Source organism: Mus caroli, chromosome 11, assembly GCF_900094665.2.
Source record: "Mus caroli chromosome 11, CAROLI_EIJ_v1.1, whole genome shotgun sequence".
NCBI lineage: Eukaryota > Metazoa > Chordata > Mammalia > Rodentia > Muridae > Mus > Mus caroli.
In genome coordinates, this window is record NC_034580.1 from 82,705,549 (window position 1) to 82,724,328 (window position 18,780).

An 18,780-nucleotide genomic window follows, 5' to 3' on the forward strand; every position below is an offset into this window, starting at 1 on the left:
TGTAAGTACACTGTAGCTGTCTTCAGACACACCAGAAGAGGGCGCCAGATCTCGTTACGGATGGTTGTGAGCCACCATGTGGTTGCTGGGATTTGATCTCCGTACCTTTGGAAGAGCAGTCGGGTGCTCTTACCCACTGAGCCATCTCACCAGCCCAAAGCCCTTGCTTTTGAAGAAGCTTGCCTGAACCCACACAGTCTGAAAAAACAATTGGGCAGGCATGATGTGTGTTTTGACATGCGGCTGAGTCGGTATGTGGCTTTGGACACGTTTCAATTCTGGTTCTTTGGTTTCAGATAACTCTAGCTGTGTGTTAAGCCAACACACAGAGTGTTTGGATTTGTAGGGGTTTTCCAGCACTGTTACTGTGGCCACTGATAACTCTTTCTTTAACATACAATTTATTTTTATTTTACGCCCGTTGGTGTTTTGCCTACACGTATGTCTGGGTGAGGGAGTCAGAAGCCCTGGACCTGGAGTTATAGAAAGTTGTGAGCTGCCTCGTGGGTGCTGGGAATTGTACCTCAGTCCTCTGGAAGAGCAGCCAGTGCTTTGACCACTGAGACACCTTTCCATCCCACCACTGATAATGCTAAACCTTCAGCTTCTTCCAATAGATGTCTCCCCTCCCAGAACCCATCTTAAAATGCTGCATATGAATTGTATTCTGTTGGCCTTTGGTTTTCTATATATTGTTTGTTTTTGAGTCAAGATCTCATGTAGTCCAGACTGGACTTGAGTTTCCTGTATAGTAGAGGGTGACCTTGAACCTCGTGCTACCTCTATCTTCCAATTACCAGGATTAAAGGCTGTGCCTCCATGCCTGACTATAAATGAGATTTGTTTAGAATGTGTTCAAATGACCTACAAGAAAGAATATCACCTGTGTTTTCATCATGCAGTCCTATGCCCTGTCCTTCTGAAGATTTTTGTCTTTTTTAGCAACCTGCGGCATCCTAACCTGCTGCAGCTGATGGCTGTATGTTTGTCCCGGGACCTGGAGAAAATTCGCCTGGTTTACGAGCGTATCACAGTCGGCACACTGTTCAGTGTCCTCCATGAACGAGTATGGCCATTCTGTAGATTCCCCAGCTTCCCTTCCTCGTCTCCCTGCCCTCTTCCTTGTTATCTTTTCAGAGTTCCCATTTGGAAGATGGCCTTGTAAATCCTTTTCAAGTACTGGTGTGGCATGCTGGATGAGGCTGATAAGCATGTGTTGGAGCTGATGTGATTGAACTTTTCACATTGCTTGCTTGCTTGATTGTTTGATTAATGTGTCTGTCTGTCTGTCTGTCTGTCTGTCTGTGTACCACCCAGAGGTCAGATGATAACTTTTTGGAAGAAATGCTCTCCTGTGTCAGGGATTAAAATCAGGTCACCAGGCTTGGCAGCAAGCACCTTTACCCTCTGAGCCCTTTCACTGACCCTAATACAGTAGTTTTTTGTTTTGTATTTTTTTTTGTTAGTCTTCCACCTCTTCTTTCTCTCATTAAGCAAATTTACCAGTGTGTGTGTGTGTGTGCGCGCGTGCGCGCTCGTTCGCTTGCTCATGCCTGCACACATGAGCTCTCATGTACACTGCATCTCTGTGCACATATGCCACAGTTATATGTGTGGAGGTCAGAGGATAACTTTGTGCAGTTGGTTTTCCACTTTCATCTTTATGTGGGTCCTGAGGTCATTGCAGGTCACAAGGTTTATATGACAACTGCTTTCCCTGCTGTGCCATCTAGATTGTCACAGTTTTTGTTTATGTGTTTGTATTGAGACAGGCTTTGACTATGTAACCCAGCCTAGCATTAAGCTCAAATCCTTCCAACTTGTCAGTCTCCTAAAAGCTGGGATTGCAGATGTGTAGCATAATTGCTGGCCTCCCAATCTTGCTTTCCTTTCCTTTTCTTTCTGTTTTAAATTGGCAAAATCTGGTTGAGCCATTAGCCACAGGCTCTTTCCCCCTACATTTTCCTTGTGTTCTGTCATGGTTTGTTTATATAGAGGCCTTCATCACTTCCTTCTCACTTCTCAGATTTCCTTGGGATGGAGGACTTTTCTGTGACTGACAGGTCTTGTGGCTAAGTCTTCTTTGGGCTGGGATATGACTTCTAAGAGCTCTTTTTCTGTGACCTTACTCTAAATATCCTGGTTGGGCATAAAGAGAGACCCTTAAGAGAATCTTCCTTCTTTATCTGTTTGAGCTGGGAGCTGAATTAATTCTCTTCAACTTGTAGAGTCCTTTGAGCTTTCAGATTCTCCCAGCTACAGCCTTAGATAGGAAGGCAGGAGGTCGTGGGGGGCGGTTAACTGGTGTGAGTGGACGAACCTCCCTGGAGTTTCCTCAGGTTAGCCTGGAATGCACATACCAAAACTAGAGTACTTCCCCCAACCTCACCTGTAGGAAAGGAGCTGAGGCTTAGAGCCAAGGCCTGGGTCAGTGGGACTGCAGTCACTTAACCTCGCTGACATCAGGCTCCTGTCTGCTAAATGAGAAACCGGAAAGCAGCGAGAATCAAATGAAAAGGCTTTGGGAATGAAAAGGCAGCAGGAGGCCTTTCCTTTCTCTCTCTTGCCTGCAGAGGTCCGAGTTCCCAGTGCTGCACATGGAGGTGATTGTGCACCTGCTGCTCCAGGTTGCTGATGCCTTGATATACCTGCATTCCCGGGGATTCATCCACCGCTCCCTCAGCTCCTACGCTGTCCACATCGTCTCTGCAGGAGAAGCAAGGCTGACTAACCTGGAATACATGATGGAAAGGTAGGTATAGGCTGCAGTGTAGCTTCTTCCTTAAGAGGGACTCACTCCATGGGGGGACCTTCATTACAGCGTTGACACTTAATCTGTTCAGGGCATGTGATTGATGGGAAAACCGTCCATCAGCACAGAAAGAGATTTCCCAAATGCCTAACTTTGTTTGCCAAGGCTATAGATAAGACTCTTAAAAAATTGTTTTACATTGTGTGTGTGTGTGTGCGCGCGCACGTGTGGGCGTGCAGAGAGGGAGAAGGAGAGGGAGAGAGAGGACAACTTAAGGTTCTTTCCTTCTACCATGTGGGTCCTGAGAATCAAATTCAGGCCACTAGGCTTGGTGACAGGAACCTTCACCACTGAGGCCTTTCACCAATCTTCCTCTTCCTCCTCCTCCTCTTCCTCCTTCTTTCCCTCCCTTCCTCCCTCCTTCCCTCCCCCCCCCCAATCTGGAGTCAGTCTGACCTCAGATTTACTGGTCTTGAATTCACAGTTCTCCTTCCTAGGCTTCTCAAGAGCAGCCACAGGTGTGTGTTGCCATATCTGTGTGAGAAGTTATTTCTGCTTAGGTTAGTCTTGTTTTCATAAACATATAGTATGTGTATATTAACCAATGTGTATCAAAGCCTCTATCCATCTCCTCTTAAAATTTTTCAGTTTGGCACAACAGAGGTGTTTGTTGTTGTTGTTGTTGTTTTGTTTTGAAACAGGGTTTCTCTGTGTAGCTCTGGTTGTCCTGGAACTCACTCTGTGCTTTGTGGACCAGTCTGGCTTCCAACTCAGAGATCCTCTATCCTGTCCCGCGGGATTCAGTTATTTGTGGGTGCCAGGGGAACCGCAAACCTGGAAGGAGATGGAGGAAGAAAAGGAAGAGTAGGAGACCAGGAAGGAGACCTATCGAGGTCTCGTTTATTATGCCGAGGTGCCTTCTTTTTAAAGCATACATCGCAGGGAATATGGGAGGGGTCGAGGGAGAATTATACAAAGAACAAAGAAGCGGGTATCTGCTGACATGGGGGCCGAAGTCAGGCACCAGGCAGCGGGCACTCTGCATCTTATCTCTGGAACATAGATCCTCCTTGACACAGCCTTGGGTGTCAGGCTGGGCTCATGACATCCAACTCATGTCCTTGGATGGCATGGGAACTCAGGAAGAGATAGGGAAGAGAGGGGTGATAACCAGCTCTTAGCACGAGGCCATTTGGCCTGTTAGGGAGATTGTGAAGGGCTCACTTTCTCATGGGATGGTCTCTGACAATCCTCCTGCCTCTGCTACCTGAGAGCTGGGATTAAAGGTGTGTGCCACCCTGCTGGGCTGAGTTGTATGTTCTTACCTTGTCATCTACCATGTGTGTTGAAAGGGGCCTTGGTACACATTTCTCCCATCAGTGGCCAGCCACCCCTAAGGACTTAGTTGCCCCCTGCACTCTTTTCATTGCTACCCAGGGAATAAGAGAAAGCATAGAGGGTACACAGGTAGGTTTGGGGCCAACCTGAAGTGGGTATATCACAGCTTCCCTCTTGGCACTGGCCAGAGCCCAGTTACCTTCTTACTCAATGGAGGCTCAGAAATGAGCTTTAGCTGGAGAGGAGAGGAGGTAAGGGGCACCAGTAAGCCCTCTGGGCAGTTTTATCTTCTGCTGGATAGCAAAGACAGACCCTCAGGGCACTCGTGCAGCAAGAGACACTTCAAACAACTCCCTGTTCAAATGCTTGTAGTCAGGCTTAGTTTCCTACTGGGCTGGGACCAGAGACTGACTCTTAATTCTCCACCTCAGGCCCTAGGAGTCAGAGGGTCTCTGCTCTGCATCCTTGATGCTATCCAGAGCTCGGGGCCTTTGGCATCATGTTGGTTCTGTTCTGGGCACTGCTCTTAGCCACTGGACAGACCTTCTTCCTCTGTCCCCTTGCCACCCATACCTGCTGCTCTGCTTCTGAGCTGCGGCATGGTTTTGGTGCTTCCATTTCCCAGTAACTTAGTACAGGAAACGCTCAGAGAGCTCACAGAGTTGTATTACTCACCACTGAGTCCTGTCCTGAGAACAAGCCCTGACTCATGGGCATTCAGTGTGATTAAACCCAGTTTCCTACTTTTCCATGCCTCTGTGCTTCTTGTGCTCTATCTGGAAAGGAGTGCAGGGACTAGCCATGGAGATACTGTGAGGCATGGCTTTTGAGTATTAGAGGTATAGATGGTACTCCTGCTCTGGGTGTGAAGGTGTTATGAGAGGCAAGGGATCAGAGAGGGCTTTGACTGGAGCTGTTGGAGTTTTCTATGACCTTTTCAGCAAAGATCAGGTGGCAATCATCAGGCAAGTCTCAGATATGGCCATTCTCAATCCTAGTTAAAACACAGGGTGGACCAGTGAGACAGCTTGCTCAGCAAGTAAAAGTGCTTGCTACACTAGCCTGACAACCTGAATTGGATCCCCAGAACCCATGACAGAAGGAGGGAATTGTTATCTAAAAGTTGTCTCTCCTCCCTTGTACCCCCTCCCCTGACAGGGTTTTTCTGTGTAGCCCTGGCTATCCTGGCACTCACTCTGTAGATCAGGCTGGCCTTGAACTCAAAAGATCTGCTTCCTTCTGCCTCCTTAGTGCAGAAATTGAACAAGTGTGTACTACCTCCTGGCTATAAAAGTTGTCTTTTAAACACACACACCCACCCACCCACACACCCCTTTTCAAGGTCTTCTTAGTTTTATTTACCACTTCTAGTCTCAAATAGCCCAGGCTAGCCTTATATACTTGTTAGATAGCCAAGTATGGCCTTGAAGTCCTGATGCTCTTTCCTCTACCTCTCGAGTGCTGGCATCACAGGCCTTTGTGGCTGTTGTTGACACTTCCTGGTCATTTGAGCTCACTTTCAGTCTATTCCCTTTCTGCATCCTCATCATACCTAACGTATCTCGTATAGCTCGCATATACTTGTTCCCCCTTGTATTTTTTCTTTTTAAAATTGTTTCTAACGTATATATGTGTACCTGTGTGTATGTGCACATGTGTGCAACTGCCTGGAAAGGACTTTGGCATCAGATGCCCTTGAAGCTAGTTATAGATGGCTCTAAACCACCCAACATGGCTGCTAGGAACAGAACTTGGGTCCTCTGAAAGAGCAGTAGGTGCTTTTAACCATTGAGGCATCTCTTCAGCCCTGTCTTTTTTTTTTTTTTTTTTCCACTAGATCTTGCTATGTAGCTCTTATTGGCCTGGAATCCATTGTGTAGACTTAGTTGGCCTCAAATTTGTGGCAGTATTTATGTCTTTACCCCTTGAGTATTGGAATTACAGCTATGCCCAGCACTAATTTTTAGAACATTCATGTATATGTGTGTACACATGTGAATTTGTGTACATGTGTCTGATGAGACCAGAGGTCAACATCAGGTGTCTTCAGTTGCTCTCTATTCCAGGGGTCCTTTTGTCTCTGGACTCCCAGCACTGAGATTATATAGAGACTGTGGGCCTCAACCTTCCCAGACATGAAATTCTCAGCACTCAGTGGTAAAGGATGATCTTGTTTTATTAGCACACAGCTGTATTCTGTGGCTGTTGCTTAAAGAGGCCTAGCCCCATGAGAAATATTTCTTGTTTTCCATAAGGTTAGGCCTTGTCATCATCGTGTGACCATTAACATGATCTTTTCATCTCTATCTAAACGGAAGGTTCCCCCAGTGCTGAGCAAGCTTTACAGAAGCTGAACCGTGCAGGTTTCTAGTTAAGACAGTTTGATCTTTAGCAAACAGGAGTTGCTGTCTAAGCAGAGATTGATGGTGGTCACTTGTTAAGGGAGATGAGCAGCTTTTACCCTTCCCAGAGCAGAGGAAGGGGCAAGCAGGTTCACAAAGCAGAAGTCAGTGTTAGCTCTGTTGTCTCAGATTAGAAGTAGTTTCTTATTCCACTGTAACCTCATAGTTAATGTTAAAGCTTGCTAGCTTTCCTTCCTCCTTTACCCCCCCCCCCTGGAGGTGATTGATTTCATATATGGCTCCAATTTTAGAATTGTGCTCCATCAAGAGCCAGGCATCTAGGGTCCATTTGCTGTGTACTAGAAGTCAACACCATTTGTAATTTTATAGCTTGCATAAAAGGAGGTAATGAGGTGCAGGAGAGATGGCTCAGCGGTTTAAGAGCATTGACTGCTCTTCCAGAGGTCTTGAGTTCAATTCCCAACAACCACATGGTGGCTCACAACCATCTGTAATGAAATCCAATGCCTTCTTCTGATGTGTCTGAAGACAGCTACAGTGTACTCATATACATTAAATAAATAAATAAATAAATCTTTTTAAAAAAGGAGGTAATGAACTGGAGTTGGTAGCTTAGGGTGTAGGGTCCAAATAAAGGGTTCAAAATGATCAGGAGAAAAGGCCCTGCTAAAGATAGCCAACCTTCCAATTCCAGTAGCTATTTTAGGAGTCTCAGGATGCTTTTAGTGCTTTTTCTCCTTTTGGCTGTTTGCTTTTAACTGTTTAACTGTTGGATCTCTGACTATTCCTAATGCATTAGTGCATTAGAATATAGCAGCATTCTTTAAGTCTATGCAGGTCCTCCCTTTTCTGCTGCTATAGATTTAGGCCTCTTCTGGATGATGGCATCTGCAAGGGAATCCACTTGGTCCTGTATTGTTCCTGCTGCCTCACCAATCTGTTCCCTGCCTTTTTAGATAGATCATTGTGTTATAAAGATTCTATTCTCCTAACCCCTAGGTTCACTGCTAGGGAAATGAGAACAGAAGTGCTTGTAAGCCTTCCATGGGCTTCTGTCAATGGTAAAGTGGGAGGCTTGTTACCTTGGGCTGCATTACCTCATGGATTTGTATAAACCACAATACTAGGCCCCATCCTTTCAGGTACTGGTGGGCCCATGTTCTTTTTGTTTGTTCGTTTTTTGTTTTTTGGTTTTTTTTGTTTTGTTTTTTGGGTTTTTTTGAGACAGGGTTTCTCTGTGTAGCCCTGGCTGTCCTGGAACTTACTTTGTAGACCAGGCTGGCCTCAAACTCAGAAATTCGCCTGCCTCTGCCTCCTGAGAGCTTGTTGTTTTTGTTTTTTAAAGATTTATTTTATTTATATGAGTACAATGTAGCTATCTTCAGACACACCAGAAGAGGGCATTGGATCTCATTACAGATGGTTGTGAGCCACTATGTGGTTGCTGGGATTTGAACTCAAGGCATTTGGAAGAGCAATCAGTTCTCTTAACCCCTGGGCCATCTCTCCAGCCCCAGGCCCATGTTCTTATAGCACCCAGGACCACTGACCCAGCTGGTCACCATCCACCGTGATCTGGGTCTTCCTATATCAGTCATTAACCAGGAAAATGTACCACAGGCTTGCCCACAGGCCAGTCTCCTAGGGGAATTTTCTCAATTTAGTTTCCCTCTTCTCAGATAACTGTAGCTCATGTCAAATTGACAATAGAGTAGCCAGGGCAGTTGTGTTCACTCAGTATTTGCTGCATGATTGGATGGATGTAGATGAAAGGAACACTTAGTGGGACAAAATCGGGGTTAATTACTTTGGATCTATAATCCAAAGCAGCTAACTTTTTTTTTTTTTTTAACTTTTTGTTTGATAATTCTATCAGAGAAGTCAACAGAAATAACACAGTTGGTCAGTAAGGAGTGCCATCTACTGTTGAGAAGACAGCATAACAGTTTATTCTGGTTTTGTGCTCCTGTAGAAATAGGAATCTTGAAGTGAAATGAGGTTTTCTAACTCTCCCACTTCTTTTTAAATTATGGTGCGGGGGATCGGGCCTAGGGCCTCACATAATGCTAGGCAAGTGCTACACCACTAAGCCACAGCCTCTGCCCAGCCCTTTTCCCTTTATGTGTGAGGAAACTGAGGTCCAGAGGGACGACCAAGCCAGTTGCTTAGGGGCATGACGAAGTAGAGCCAGATGGTAGAAGTGGTCCTAGGGCCGGGCAGTGGTGGCGCACGCTTTTAATCCCAGCACCTGGGAGGTAGAGGCAGGCAGATTTCTGAGTTCAAGGCCAGCCTGGTCTACAAAGTGAGAGGCAAGATGGACTGGAAGTTGACTGCAGCTAGAAACAGATCAGCTAGGAGACACTGGGATGGAGCCCGGGAGTCACAGTAGAAGGAAGTGGAATGCACAGAATGCAAAGAGGAGCTGTGTTAACAGCTGCTGGGGGTGGGGTGAGGTTAAAAGGAAGGAGAGGATGGTGAGATTTAGCTAGGTTCATGAGAGACATACAGGGCATGATAGAAATGTTGGAGATCTCAACTGGGCTTGCTGACCTCAGAGTAGAACTTCAGGCAGACATGGCAGTTAGCAAGTTATCATAGCTGCAGCAGTATGCTTTTCTTTGTGATGTTAGTTGACCTGTGAGTCCATGTAGCTTTCAATTGTGTATTTATTCTGGGTAACACTCTGCTTGGGCACATTAGTTTGTTTAACATGCTTGTTAATGGTAATAATCCAACTCCTGTTGTAAAGATAAACAACAGCCTTTTTCTATTCTTAATTCCTCAATTGAATCTTTAGGGCAGGACACCACTTGACTCTCAAGCCTCTCACTCTCAGCACCATTCCACCCTATTCCTGTGGGTGGGTGGGGATCACGGTGCCTCTCATACAGTAAGTGAGCACTTGAGCTGCATCTCAGCCCTCCCCATCTGGCTTTAATAAAGAAAGAAGAAAGGCTGTAAGAGAAGAAAGTGAGAGCAAATAAGAGAAAGGATTTGAATTCTGCTTATAAGTGACTTGTCCTTCTCTAGAGCCTTAGCTAAGCCAGAGGCCTGAGGTTCCTTTGAAGAAATGCCCAGCTTCAAGAAGGAAGCCTGGGAGTTTCTTAAAATAGATTACAGATAATCGAATACTCACTGCCTCTGGGAAGAGCACTTGTCTACCATATGTGAGGGTCTGTGTTTGATCCCTAGCACCCCATAAAACAAAAACCATCACCAAAAAAGGTGATGCTAATGTAATTTATGTTAATTTAATATATAATTATATGGTAAATATTCTAAATTTACAGATTAACTATACAAATATGTATTAGATTTGTATGCATAGTATACGAAGCCCCACTTTACCATTTAGCAATATAAGCAAAATATCAGGATCAGATTTTCTTTTTTTTTTTCTTTTTTTTTTTTAAAACATTTCTTTATTTTATTTATATGAGCACACTGTAGCTGTCTTCAGACACACCAGAAGAGGGCACCAGACCTCATTACAGATGGTTGTGAGCCACCATGTGGTTGCTGAGAAATGAACTCAGGACCTCTGGAAGAGCAGTCAGTGCTCTTAACCACTGAGCCATCTCTCCAGCACCAGGATCAGATTTTCTAATTCATGGTTTGCTAACCTCTTTGTTCTCTGTCAAAGGTCTTTCTGGGCAGGTAGGGAAGTATGGAGATGGATCTGATAGGAACTGGGGAAGGTTCAATATGATAAAATTACACATGATTTAAAAATACACAAAATTGTACAAAATGCTCAAGGAACTAAAATATCATTAAAATAATTCCACTGATAAAAACTTCAGTCTAAGAAGCCCATCCTACCTTCTGAAATCTATGCTTATGCCTGACCAACAAAGAACTTAAACTTTTTTCCCTTTTTTTTTTTTTTTAAAGACAGGGTCTCATTGTGTAGTCCTGGCAGGCCTGACAACCAGGCTGGCATTGAGTTCAGAGAGATGCACCTGCCTCTGACTCACAAGTATTGGGAAGCCCTCCGTAGTTTTCTGTTGCTGTGACAAAGCGCCATAGCCAAGGCACCTTGCATAGAGTTTAATAGCTTACAGCTCCAGAGGGTCAGAGTCCACAGTGGAAGAGCAAATGTATGCAGGCAGCTCACAGCTGCAAGCTCACACCTTGATCCTCAGGTCAGAGGCAGAGAGAGCCCTGGGAATTGTGTCAGTCCTTTGAAACCTAAAAGCCAGCCTCCCTCCCAGCGACACACCTCCTCCAACTAGTTCACACCTTCTAATCGTTCCAAACAGTTTCACTGATTTAGGGCTAAGTATTCCAACATATGAGCCTGTGGGGGCCATTCTCATTCATACCATCACATGCTATTACAGGCATGTGTCATCATCCTGGCCTTCTCTCTTCTCATTAACCGTTTTTTAAAAAATATTTTTATTTTATGTATATGAGTGTTTGTATGTATATATGTGTGTCATGTGTGTGCCTGGTGCCCACAAAGGCAGAAGGAGTTGAATCCCCTGGAACTGGAGTTAGAGGCAGTTGCTACCTACCATGTGCTGGAACTGAACCCAGATCTTTGCAAGAGCAGCAAGTGCTCTTAACTACTGAGCCTATCTCACCAGGCCCAGCTCTTAACTATTGAGCTATCTCACCAGCTTGTAATAGAAGACTTTTTTTTTTTTTTTTTTTTTGAGCCATGGTCTTATGTATACCAGGCTGGTCTTAAATTTACTGTATAGCTAAGTATTGTTGTAACCCCCGAATTACTGATACTATAGAGACTTCAGACAGTTTGCCTCTGTCACCCTCCCCCTCCAGAAGCTCCCATCCTCCCTCCAGCCCTCAGCAAGCAAGATACACAGATAGCTGGTTTCTGTGCTGCATCCTCCTGCAGCAAGCCCGGGGCTCCCTCCCCCTCCCAGGCTGCTCCCCTAGAGTTAGAATGGCACTACCCATAAAACACCCCCTTAATGAGGACATTCTGAGGAGTCCGCAAAAGACACCCTCCCCACATCCTCCCCGCCTTTGTGTCTCTAAAAACCAACACTCCTGATAAGCAGCAGAACTCCAGGTGCCTGTCCTTGAGACCTTAGAGAAATAACAAGCTCAAGAGAGGCTACAGCCTCACATTTAGGTCATAGAGAAAAGGTAATCAGAGGTCAGGTCACAGTCAGTTAAGACTGGTCATAAAATTAGTCCCTGAAGAGACTCTCCCCCCCCCCCCCCCCCCCCCGCTTCAGTACCATTCCACCAAATGATTACAGCCCTCTCTCTACTCCCCTTTTCTGTGAACATTCACGGGATTCCTAACTATACTGTGTATAAACCCAGTGTTTTCTGGACTCACGCTAGCCAGCATTCACGAGGTGAGTGCTAGGCAGGTGATCCGAGTTCGAACTTGAAACAATAAAAGACTCTTTTTCGAGTTGCAGCAGACTTCACAATTCTTGGGTTCGTCTGGGTTTCCTGTGGACTCAGGGCACAACAGTATGATACTAAGCTTCTAGTTGCCCCTGCTTTACCTTAGGTATTTAGATGCACTACCATGCAAACCAACTGATCTACATTTCCAGCACTGTAATAACGTAGTTCCTAATTATCAGTGAGCAGGCATCAAGCCTTTACCAAATGCCTGCCTAAGGTATGGTCATATTATTTCTTTTTCCTTTTTTTTTTAAATTTATTCATTTATTTTATATGTATGAGTACACTGTAGCTGTCTTCAGACACACACCAGAAGAGGGCATCAGATCCCATTACAGGGGGTTGTGAGCCACCATGTGGGTGCTGGGAATTGAACTCAGGACTTCTGGAAGAGCAGTCAGTGCTCTTAACCACTGAGCCACCTCTCCAGCTTAGTCATATTATTTCTTACTTGGTGGAATGAATACTGTATGCACCACAGAGGGTTGCCACATCCATAATTTCATTTGATTATGATGACAGCCATGGGCAGTCAGTACTGACTTAGCCTTACCCTGAGGCCTCTTATTGGTCCGGGAGATATTTAGGATGGTTGGATTTGGCTCATAGGGTGTCTGGTTGAGAGGTAAGTTGTTTAGGCAGTCAGTGAACTTTGATGAACTAAAAGAGCTCATTCCCCAGAGGGTATGAGTTCAGAAAAGAAGCAGTCATTGGCTAGACATGGTAGTACACAGGAGGCAGGGGCAGGTGGATCTCTTGAGTTCTATGCCAGCCTGGTCTTGATAGGATAAGGCTCTTGCCATTAAGCCTGACAACCTGAGGCTGACCCCACTTGGTGGGAGGAGAGAGCCGATGCTCACAAACTGTTCTTTCAACTCTACATGTGTGCCGTGTTGCACGTGCACGCACACACACACACACACACACACACATACACAGTAAATAAATGTAATAAAAATATTTTTAAAAATAATAAAGTAGCTACTCTCAGAAAGCTGCATACAAGATATAACAAGTAGCAGCAAAAACTTAATAAAAGTGCATGCAAGATATAAACAACAACAACAACAACTGTAGCTAGTAAAACAGCACTACTTTTAAAGTAGATGGTTAGAGAAGGGCTCCCTAAGGAGGCATCTTTCAAATTAATGCCTTGGTCTCAAGAAACAGCCAGTCACTGAGCATGCCAGGCAGAGGGAACTACTCACGCAGTGTGGAAGAGGTAATGTCTTCCTAATGGAACTGAAGGATGGTTCCTGTGGTTTGATGGAGTGCTAAGAAAGGGAAAGTGGCCACACACGCTGGGGAATGCAGGGTCAGGCAAGCAGGTATGGGAAGGAGTTACAGGAAGTAGAAGAGCTCCAGGGAAGCCCACTAACTCAGTGTTCAGCTGCATTTTCAGACGCTCCAGGAGATTGTTAAAGGGAAGTATTTAAGTGCACTTTATGGTGATCATAATGTCTCCTTAAGATAAGCTCTGTTTTGTGTTTCCTCCCACAGCCAGGACAGTGGTGCACACAGGAACATGACTCGAATGTCCCTCCCCACCCAGCTGTACAACTGGGCTGCACCAGAAGTGGTCTTACAGAAGGTGGCCACGGTGAAGTCAGACATATACAGCTTTTCCGTGATCATACAAGAGATCTTAACAGGTGATCCAGGAGCACATTAAATGTTGATCAGCATTCTGATTTTTAGCTTAGAGATTTCCCCAGGAATTACTTAGTTTTATGAAAATTTATAACTTAACAAAAAAATCTTGAAGGATCTTCTTTTTGTTTGTCTGAGATGAAGTCTCAACTTCAAGGATATTTGTGCTTATTAGACATAAGATAGTTTCCCAGAAATCTTTTTTTAACTCTTAAGACTCAGAAAAACCCATAGATCTTCTTGCTAGTGATAAAGCATTTAACAGAAGGAAAACACTCCTCCATGTTGGGGATTGAACCCAGGACAACAGCTCCATCACTCGAGTTGTACTCTAGCCTCCCAGAGCAAAGGGCTTCTGAACATACTCTAGCCTCCCAGAGCAAAGGGCTTCTGAACATATAAAGTTCATTTGAATATTTATGTCAGCACTTAAGGTTCTTTGTGATGTCCCCCCTTGAAAAGCTTACAAAGGAGAGAAGGTTGGCACCTGGAGAGTAAACGTGAATCTGAACACTCACAGGTACTGCAGATGTATATATGGTGTCTCTTGAAAGAAATGAAGGCCTTTGAAACCCGCGTGACTTTATGGAAAGCACTCATGTAACTGAAGACAAAAGGACTCCTTCAGGAGAGAGAGACAGGCATAGCCACGTGCAACACACAGAGTACAAGCACATTCAGGGTAGGGAGTAGGCCTGAGTCAGCTGACTTTCTGAGGCTTGCCATCCCAGAGGCAAAACTACTCTTGCCATGATATGAATGAATTCATGATCTACTCAGCTTGATGCCCAGCCAGTCCCTTGTCCCCAAGTGTGCTAGGGATGCCTTGTGTACAGGATGTGACATTAATGTTTACTGTCTCTGGCAGGTATTTGCCTCATATACAGGTAAACTGGCTCTTTGCCCATAATTGGGCTACCAAGTGGTTTCTCTGTGGGAAGAAAGTAATGATTAAAGAGACCAAGTGACTTCACTAAAGCTACTTAACAACTTCTGATTTAAATTGGTTTTCTTTTTTTCTTTATGTCTCTACATGTTATTTGTATTTTAAATGCTTTATCAACATATTATATATAATAATTGGTTCATGATGGTTTTACACATGTTTAAAATATATTTGTATCCTATTCACCCCTATTGCTCTCTGTTTTATTTTTAATTTAATTTTATGTGTGTGGGTGTTTTGTGAGCATGCATGTCTGTGCACTGCTTGTGTGCCTGGAACCTGCAGAGTCCAGAAGAAGGCATTGGATCCCCTGGGCTAAGGTTACATGTGATAGTGAGCGGCCATGTGGGTGTTGGGAATTGAACCTGGGTCCTCTGGAAGAACAGACCGTGCTCTCACTTACACTCTTCCTAACTAGTCCCCTTTCTACTTTTCATGTCTATCTGTCTCTCTCCTTCCCTCCCTCCCACCTCCCCCTCCCACTCCCCGTCTCTTCATGACCCAATGAGTTCCATTAGGTTTGCTTACAGGAACATGAATAAGAGGCCAGTACAGAAGCATAGGCAACTTACCAGTGTATACATCACTGAAGGAAATCTTTTCCAGTTTTCCATTTTATCTTAATGTTATTCCTACCTATTACTTTTTCCTTATAGACAGTATACCCTGGAATGGCTTGGATGGCTCGCTTGTTAAAGAAACCATAGCCTTGGGAAATTATTTAGAAGCTGATGTCAGGCTTCCGGAACCTTACTATGATATTGTTAAGTCGGGCATCCATGCCAAGCAGAAGAACCGAACAATGAACCTGCAGGATATTCGTTATATTCTGAAGAATGACTTAAAGGCAAGCCCTAAAGTTGTGAGAAGTTTGTCTCTGCTGTCTGCCTCCTAGAGCTACAGACCAGGAAGCTAGAGACCCAAGTTTGAAAACGTTTGAAAGGGAAAACAGTGGTGCCTGCCTGTGGATGTGTGTCACGGAAGCCCAGGGGGTAGGGATGGGGGATGATGAAGTAGGATCTGGAGTTTAAGATCAGTCTGGACCGCATAGAGAGTTCAAAGCCAGTGTAGGGGTACATACTATGACTCAGTCTTTAAAAAACTTCATAATTTTGAAAAGCTTCATTTATTACACTCTGTGTTGCTGAGAAAAGCCTGTTTAACTTAGTAAAGGCAGCAGAGAATTTAGGAAGTGCTGGGGAGGTTGTAGGGTATAGTCAAGAATGGCTGAATAAGGATAAACTAGCTAATTAGAACCAATAGCCAGTCTGCCTGACAGGAAGAAGGAGGTGTCCGATATATGTAGGTAATTTCTAAACACAAATAGCATTTGGATGACTTTGAATGTGTCCTGGGCAATGTTTTGTTACAGGAATTTATTGGAGCTCAGAAAACTCAGCCAACCGAGAGCCCCAGAGGGCAGAGCTATGAACCCCATCCTGATGTTAATATCTGCCTAGGTCTAACTTCAGAATATCAAAAGGACCCTCCAGACTTGGACATCAAGGAACTAAAGGAAACGGGTATGACTTGAACCCACAGATTAAGCTCTACTTAGATAACTGTGGGATGATTTTGGTGTTTTGTTTTACATTTTAAAATTTCGTGTATGTGTGCTAGCACACTGTACCATGGTGCATGTATGGAGGTCAGAAGACAACGTGTGGGAGTCAGTTTTCTCCTTTGCCCATGTGGGACCTGGGACTCAGACTTGGATTGTCAGACTAGATCTCAAGCTCCTTTCCCTACGGAGCCATCTCATTGGCTTTTCAAAGAGAGATTTTGTTTTATGGGTGGTTTTTGCTGCATGTATGTCTGTGCACCAGGGTTTATACCTGATGTCCATAGAATCCAGAAGCCTTTTCCAGAGGTCATATCATCTGGAACTGGAATTATATATGTCTGTGAGCTACCATGTGGATGCTGGGTATTAAACTCAAAACCTCTGGTGAAGCAGACAGTACTCTTTAACTTCTGAGCCATCTCTCCAGTCCCATAAAAATAATGTTAAAAATTTTAATCTACTATGTGCTGGCTGAGCACAGCAGTGTGTGCTTACAATCCTACTCTTTGAGAAGCTGAGACAGGAGTATCACTTGAGTCCTGAGGTTTGAGGCCAGGCTTAGCAGCACGGAGCCTTACTTCTTAAAGGAGCCCTCAAGCATGGGGCTCACTTGACATCACCCTGTTACAGCTGAAGAGGCTAAGGCTTAGGGAGGTTGTAACACTCAGGATTCCTGAGCTTATTTCAGAATTAGAACTTGGGCCTTAATCTTAGCCTAATCACTATTTACTTGGACTCTTCTCTGACAGGGCTGGAAGCTTCCAGAATGTCCCCTTCAAAGTTTTTATTGTTTGTGTCCTTCATCTTATTTCCTGAAAGTAGTACCTATATCAACCAGAAGCCATGTCTATGCAGTCATTTATCCCTCAGGAGATGCGGTAGTTTCTTGGGCTATGTCTCCACTATTTTTTTTTTTTTCACATGCTCACCAAAAGCGTCACTGTGACTGTTTTAGTCACAGTATTTAATGCAGAAAGGAAGCCATGAGTATAGTCCTCGTGTTCTGCCATCTGAGTGTTCTGACAGTTAAACACATTTTAAATAGTATAAATGAAGCTTAGAACACTCTTGTTAGGATTAGACCACCATCGCCCCAAATGTCTATCTCATTCAGTGTCCATATGGGAACTTTCTCTTAGATTAGAAATGCTGTTCATCCTCGTGGCCTTTAGCCCCAGCACTTGGAAGGCCAGAGGAGAGGCAAGCATATCTGTGAGTTCCAGGACTGCCAGGGTCAGGTAGAAAGATCCTTCCTCAAACAACAACATACACCTTTACCCTCTGTTCAGTGTATCTACTGCTCCTCGTAGGATCTCACTTCTCTGGGAAGGGAGTTAGAAAAATAAAAGATGGTTTTTGCATATTTTTGTGCCTTTAAAAAATTGTTTTGTAGTGATATGGGCTTTCACTATATGGTTCAGAGCAGCCTCAAAGCTGCTTAGTAGTCCAAGCTAGCATCTAACTGAGTCTGAAACCCTTCTGTCTTAGACTCCCAGATGTTGTGATAAAAAGTGTGTAGGCCACCTGACCCAGCTCATATTGTACACCTGGAACAATTGCCAGGGCTGCTTCCCTTCTATGGTCAGTTTAATGAGTTGGTATTATTATTCTTTCCAACAGGTAGTCAGCCCCACTCACCAACAGATCACTCCTTTCTCACTGAAAAACCAACACTAGCTCCTCAGACCCTAGATTCAAGTCTGTCAGCCCAGAAACCTGACAATGCAAATGTTCCTTCTCCTCCTGCTGCATGTTTGGCAGAAGAGGTCAGGAGCCCCACTGCAAGTCAGGACAGCCTCTGCAGCTTTGAAATCAATGAGATCTACTCAGGCTGCTTGACACTGGGAACCAACAAGGAGGAAGAGCGTCTGGGGACTGCTGCTTCACCTGAGGGGGATAGACCAAACCAGGGAGATGAGCTACCATCCCTGGAAGAAGAGCTCGATAAGATGGAGAGAGAGTTGCACTGTTTTTGTGAAGAGGACAAAAGCATTTCAGAAGTTGACACAGACCTTCTTTTTGAGGATGATGACTGGCAAAGTGATTCTCTTGGTTCACTCAACCTGCTCGAACCAACCAGAGAAGCCAAGGGCAAAACGAGCAGCTGGTCCAAGACTGATGAGTATGTCAGTAAGTGTGTGCTGAATCTGAAGATTTCCCAGGTGATGATGCAGCAGAGCGCTGAGTGGCTGAGGAAGCTTGAGCAGGAGGTAGAGCAGCTCGAGTGGGCACAGAAGGAGCTGGACAGTCAGTGCAGCAGTTTGCGGGATGCTTCATTAAAGTTTGCAAATGCCAAGTTCCAGCCAGCTGTAGGCCCTCCATCTTTGGCCTATCTTCCTCCTGTTATGCAATTACCAGGGCTCAAGCAGCCTGAAAATGGTGGCACCTGGTTAGCCCTAGCAAGGTCTCCAGGAAATGAGAGAGAGTTTCAAGAGGGACATTTTAGCAAAAAACCTGAGAAACTAAGTGCCTGTGGCTGGAAGCCTTTTACACAAGTGTCTGAAGAAAGCAGAGGGGACTGCTCAGAGCTGAACAATCAGGTATGTCACGTGGGCAGAGGGAGCTGCCTTAGTAGGATCCTGGAACCAGCATTTCCTGCAACCTGCATGCAGTGCCTATAAATAAATGCAGACATCTCTTAGCAAGGTCCTGTTGGTTTAGGAGGTAAGGCTGCTATGATGGAATTCTAAGATAGCTATTCTCTCTAAACCATTCCAAGCCAAGGACAAAGACTCTGGCCTCCTCTGTAGATCCTAATGCATTAGGTTCCGCT

The 18,780-nt window shown here is 44.8% G+C and overlaps 1 protein-coding gene across 4 annotated transcripts in view; it reads left to right on the forward strand.

The window, feature by feature from the left end:
- Nucleotides 1-18,780, forward strand: part of Tex14 (testis expressed 14, intercellular bridge forming factor) — a 159,484-nt gene that overhangs the window by 96,111 nt on the left and 44,593 nt on the right. For all 4 annotated transcript variants that reach the window (XM_021177802.1, XM_021177801.1, XM_021177803.1 and 1 more), the window contains exons 9-14: nt 943-1,066; nt 2,574-2,752; nt 13,348-13,499; nt 15,100-15,290; nt 15,816-15,966; nt 17,628-18,547. In XM_021177802.1, the coding sequence (XP_021033461.1) occupies nt 943-1,066; nt 2,574-2,752; nt 13,348-13,499; nt 15,100-15,290; nt 15,816-15,966; nt 17,628-18,547 (1,717 nt within the window). The remainder of the gene's footprint in view (nt 1-942; nt 1,067-2,573; nt 2,753-13,347; nt 13,500-15,099; nt 15,291-15,815; nt 15,967-17,627; nt 18,548-18,780) is intronic.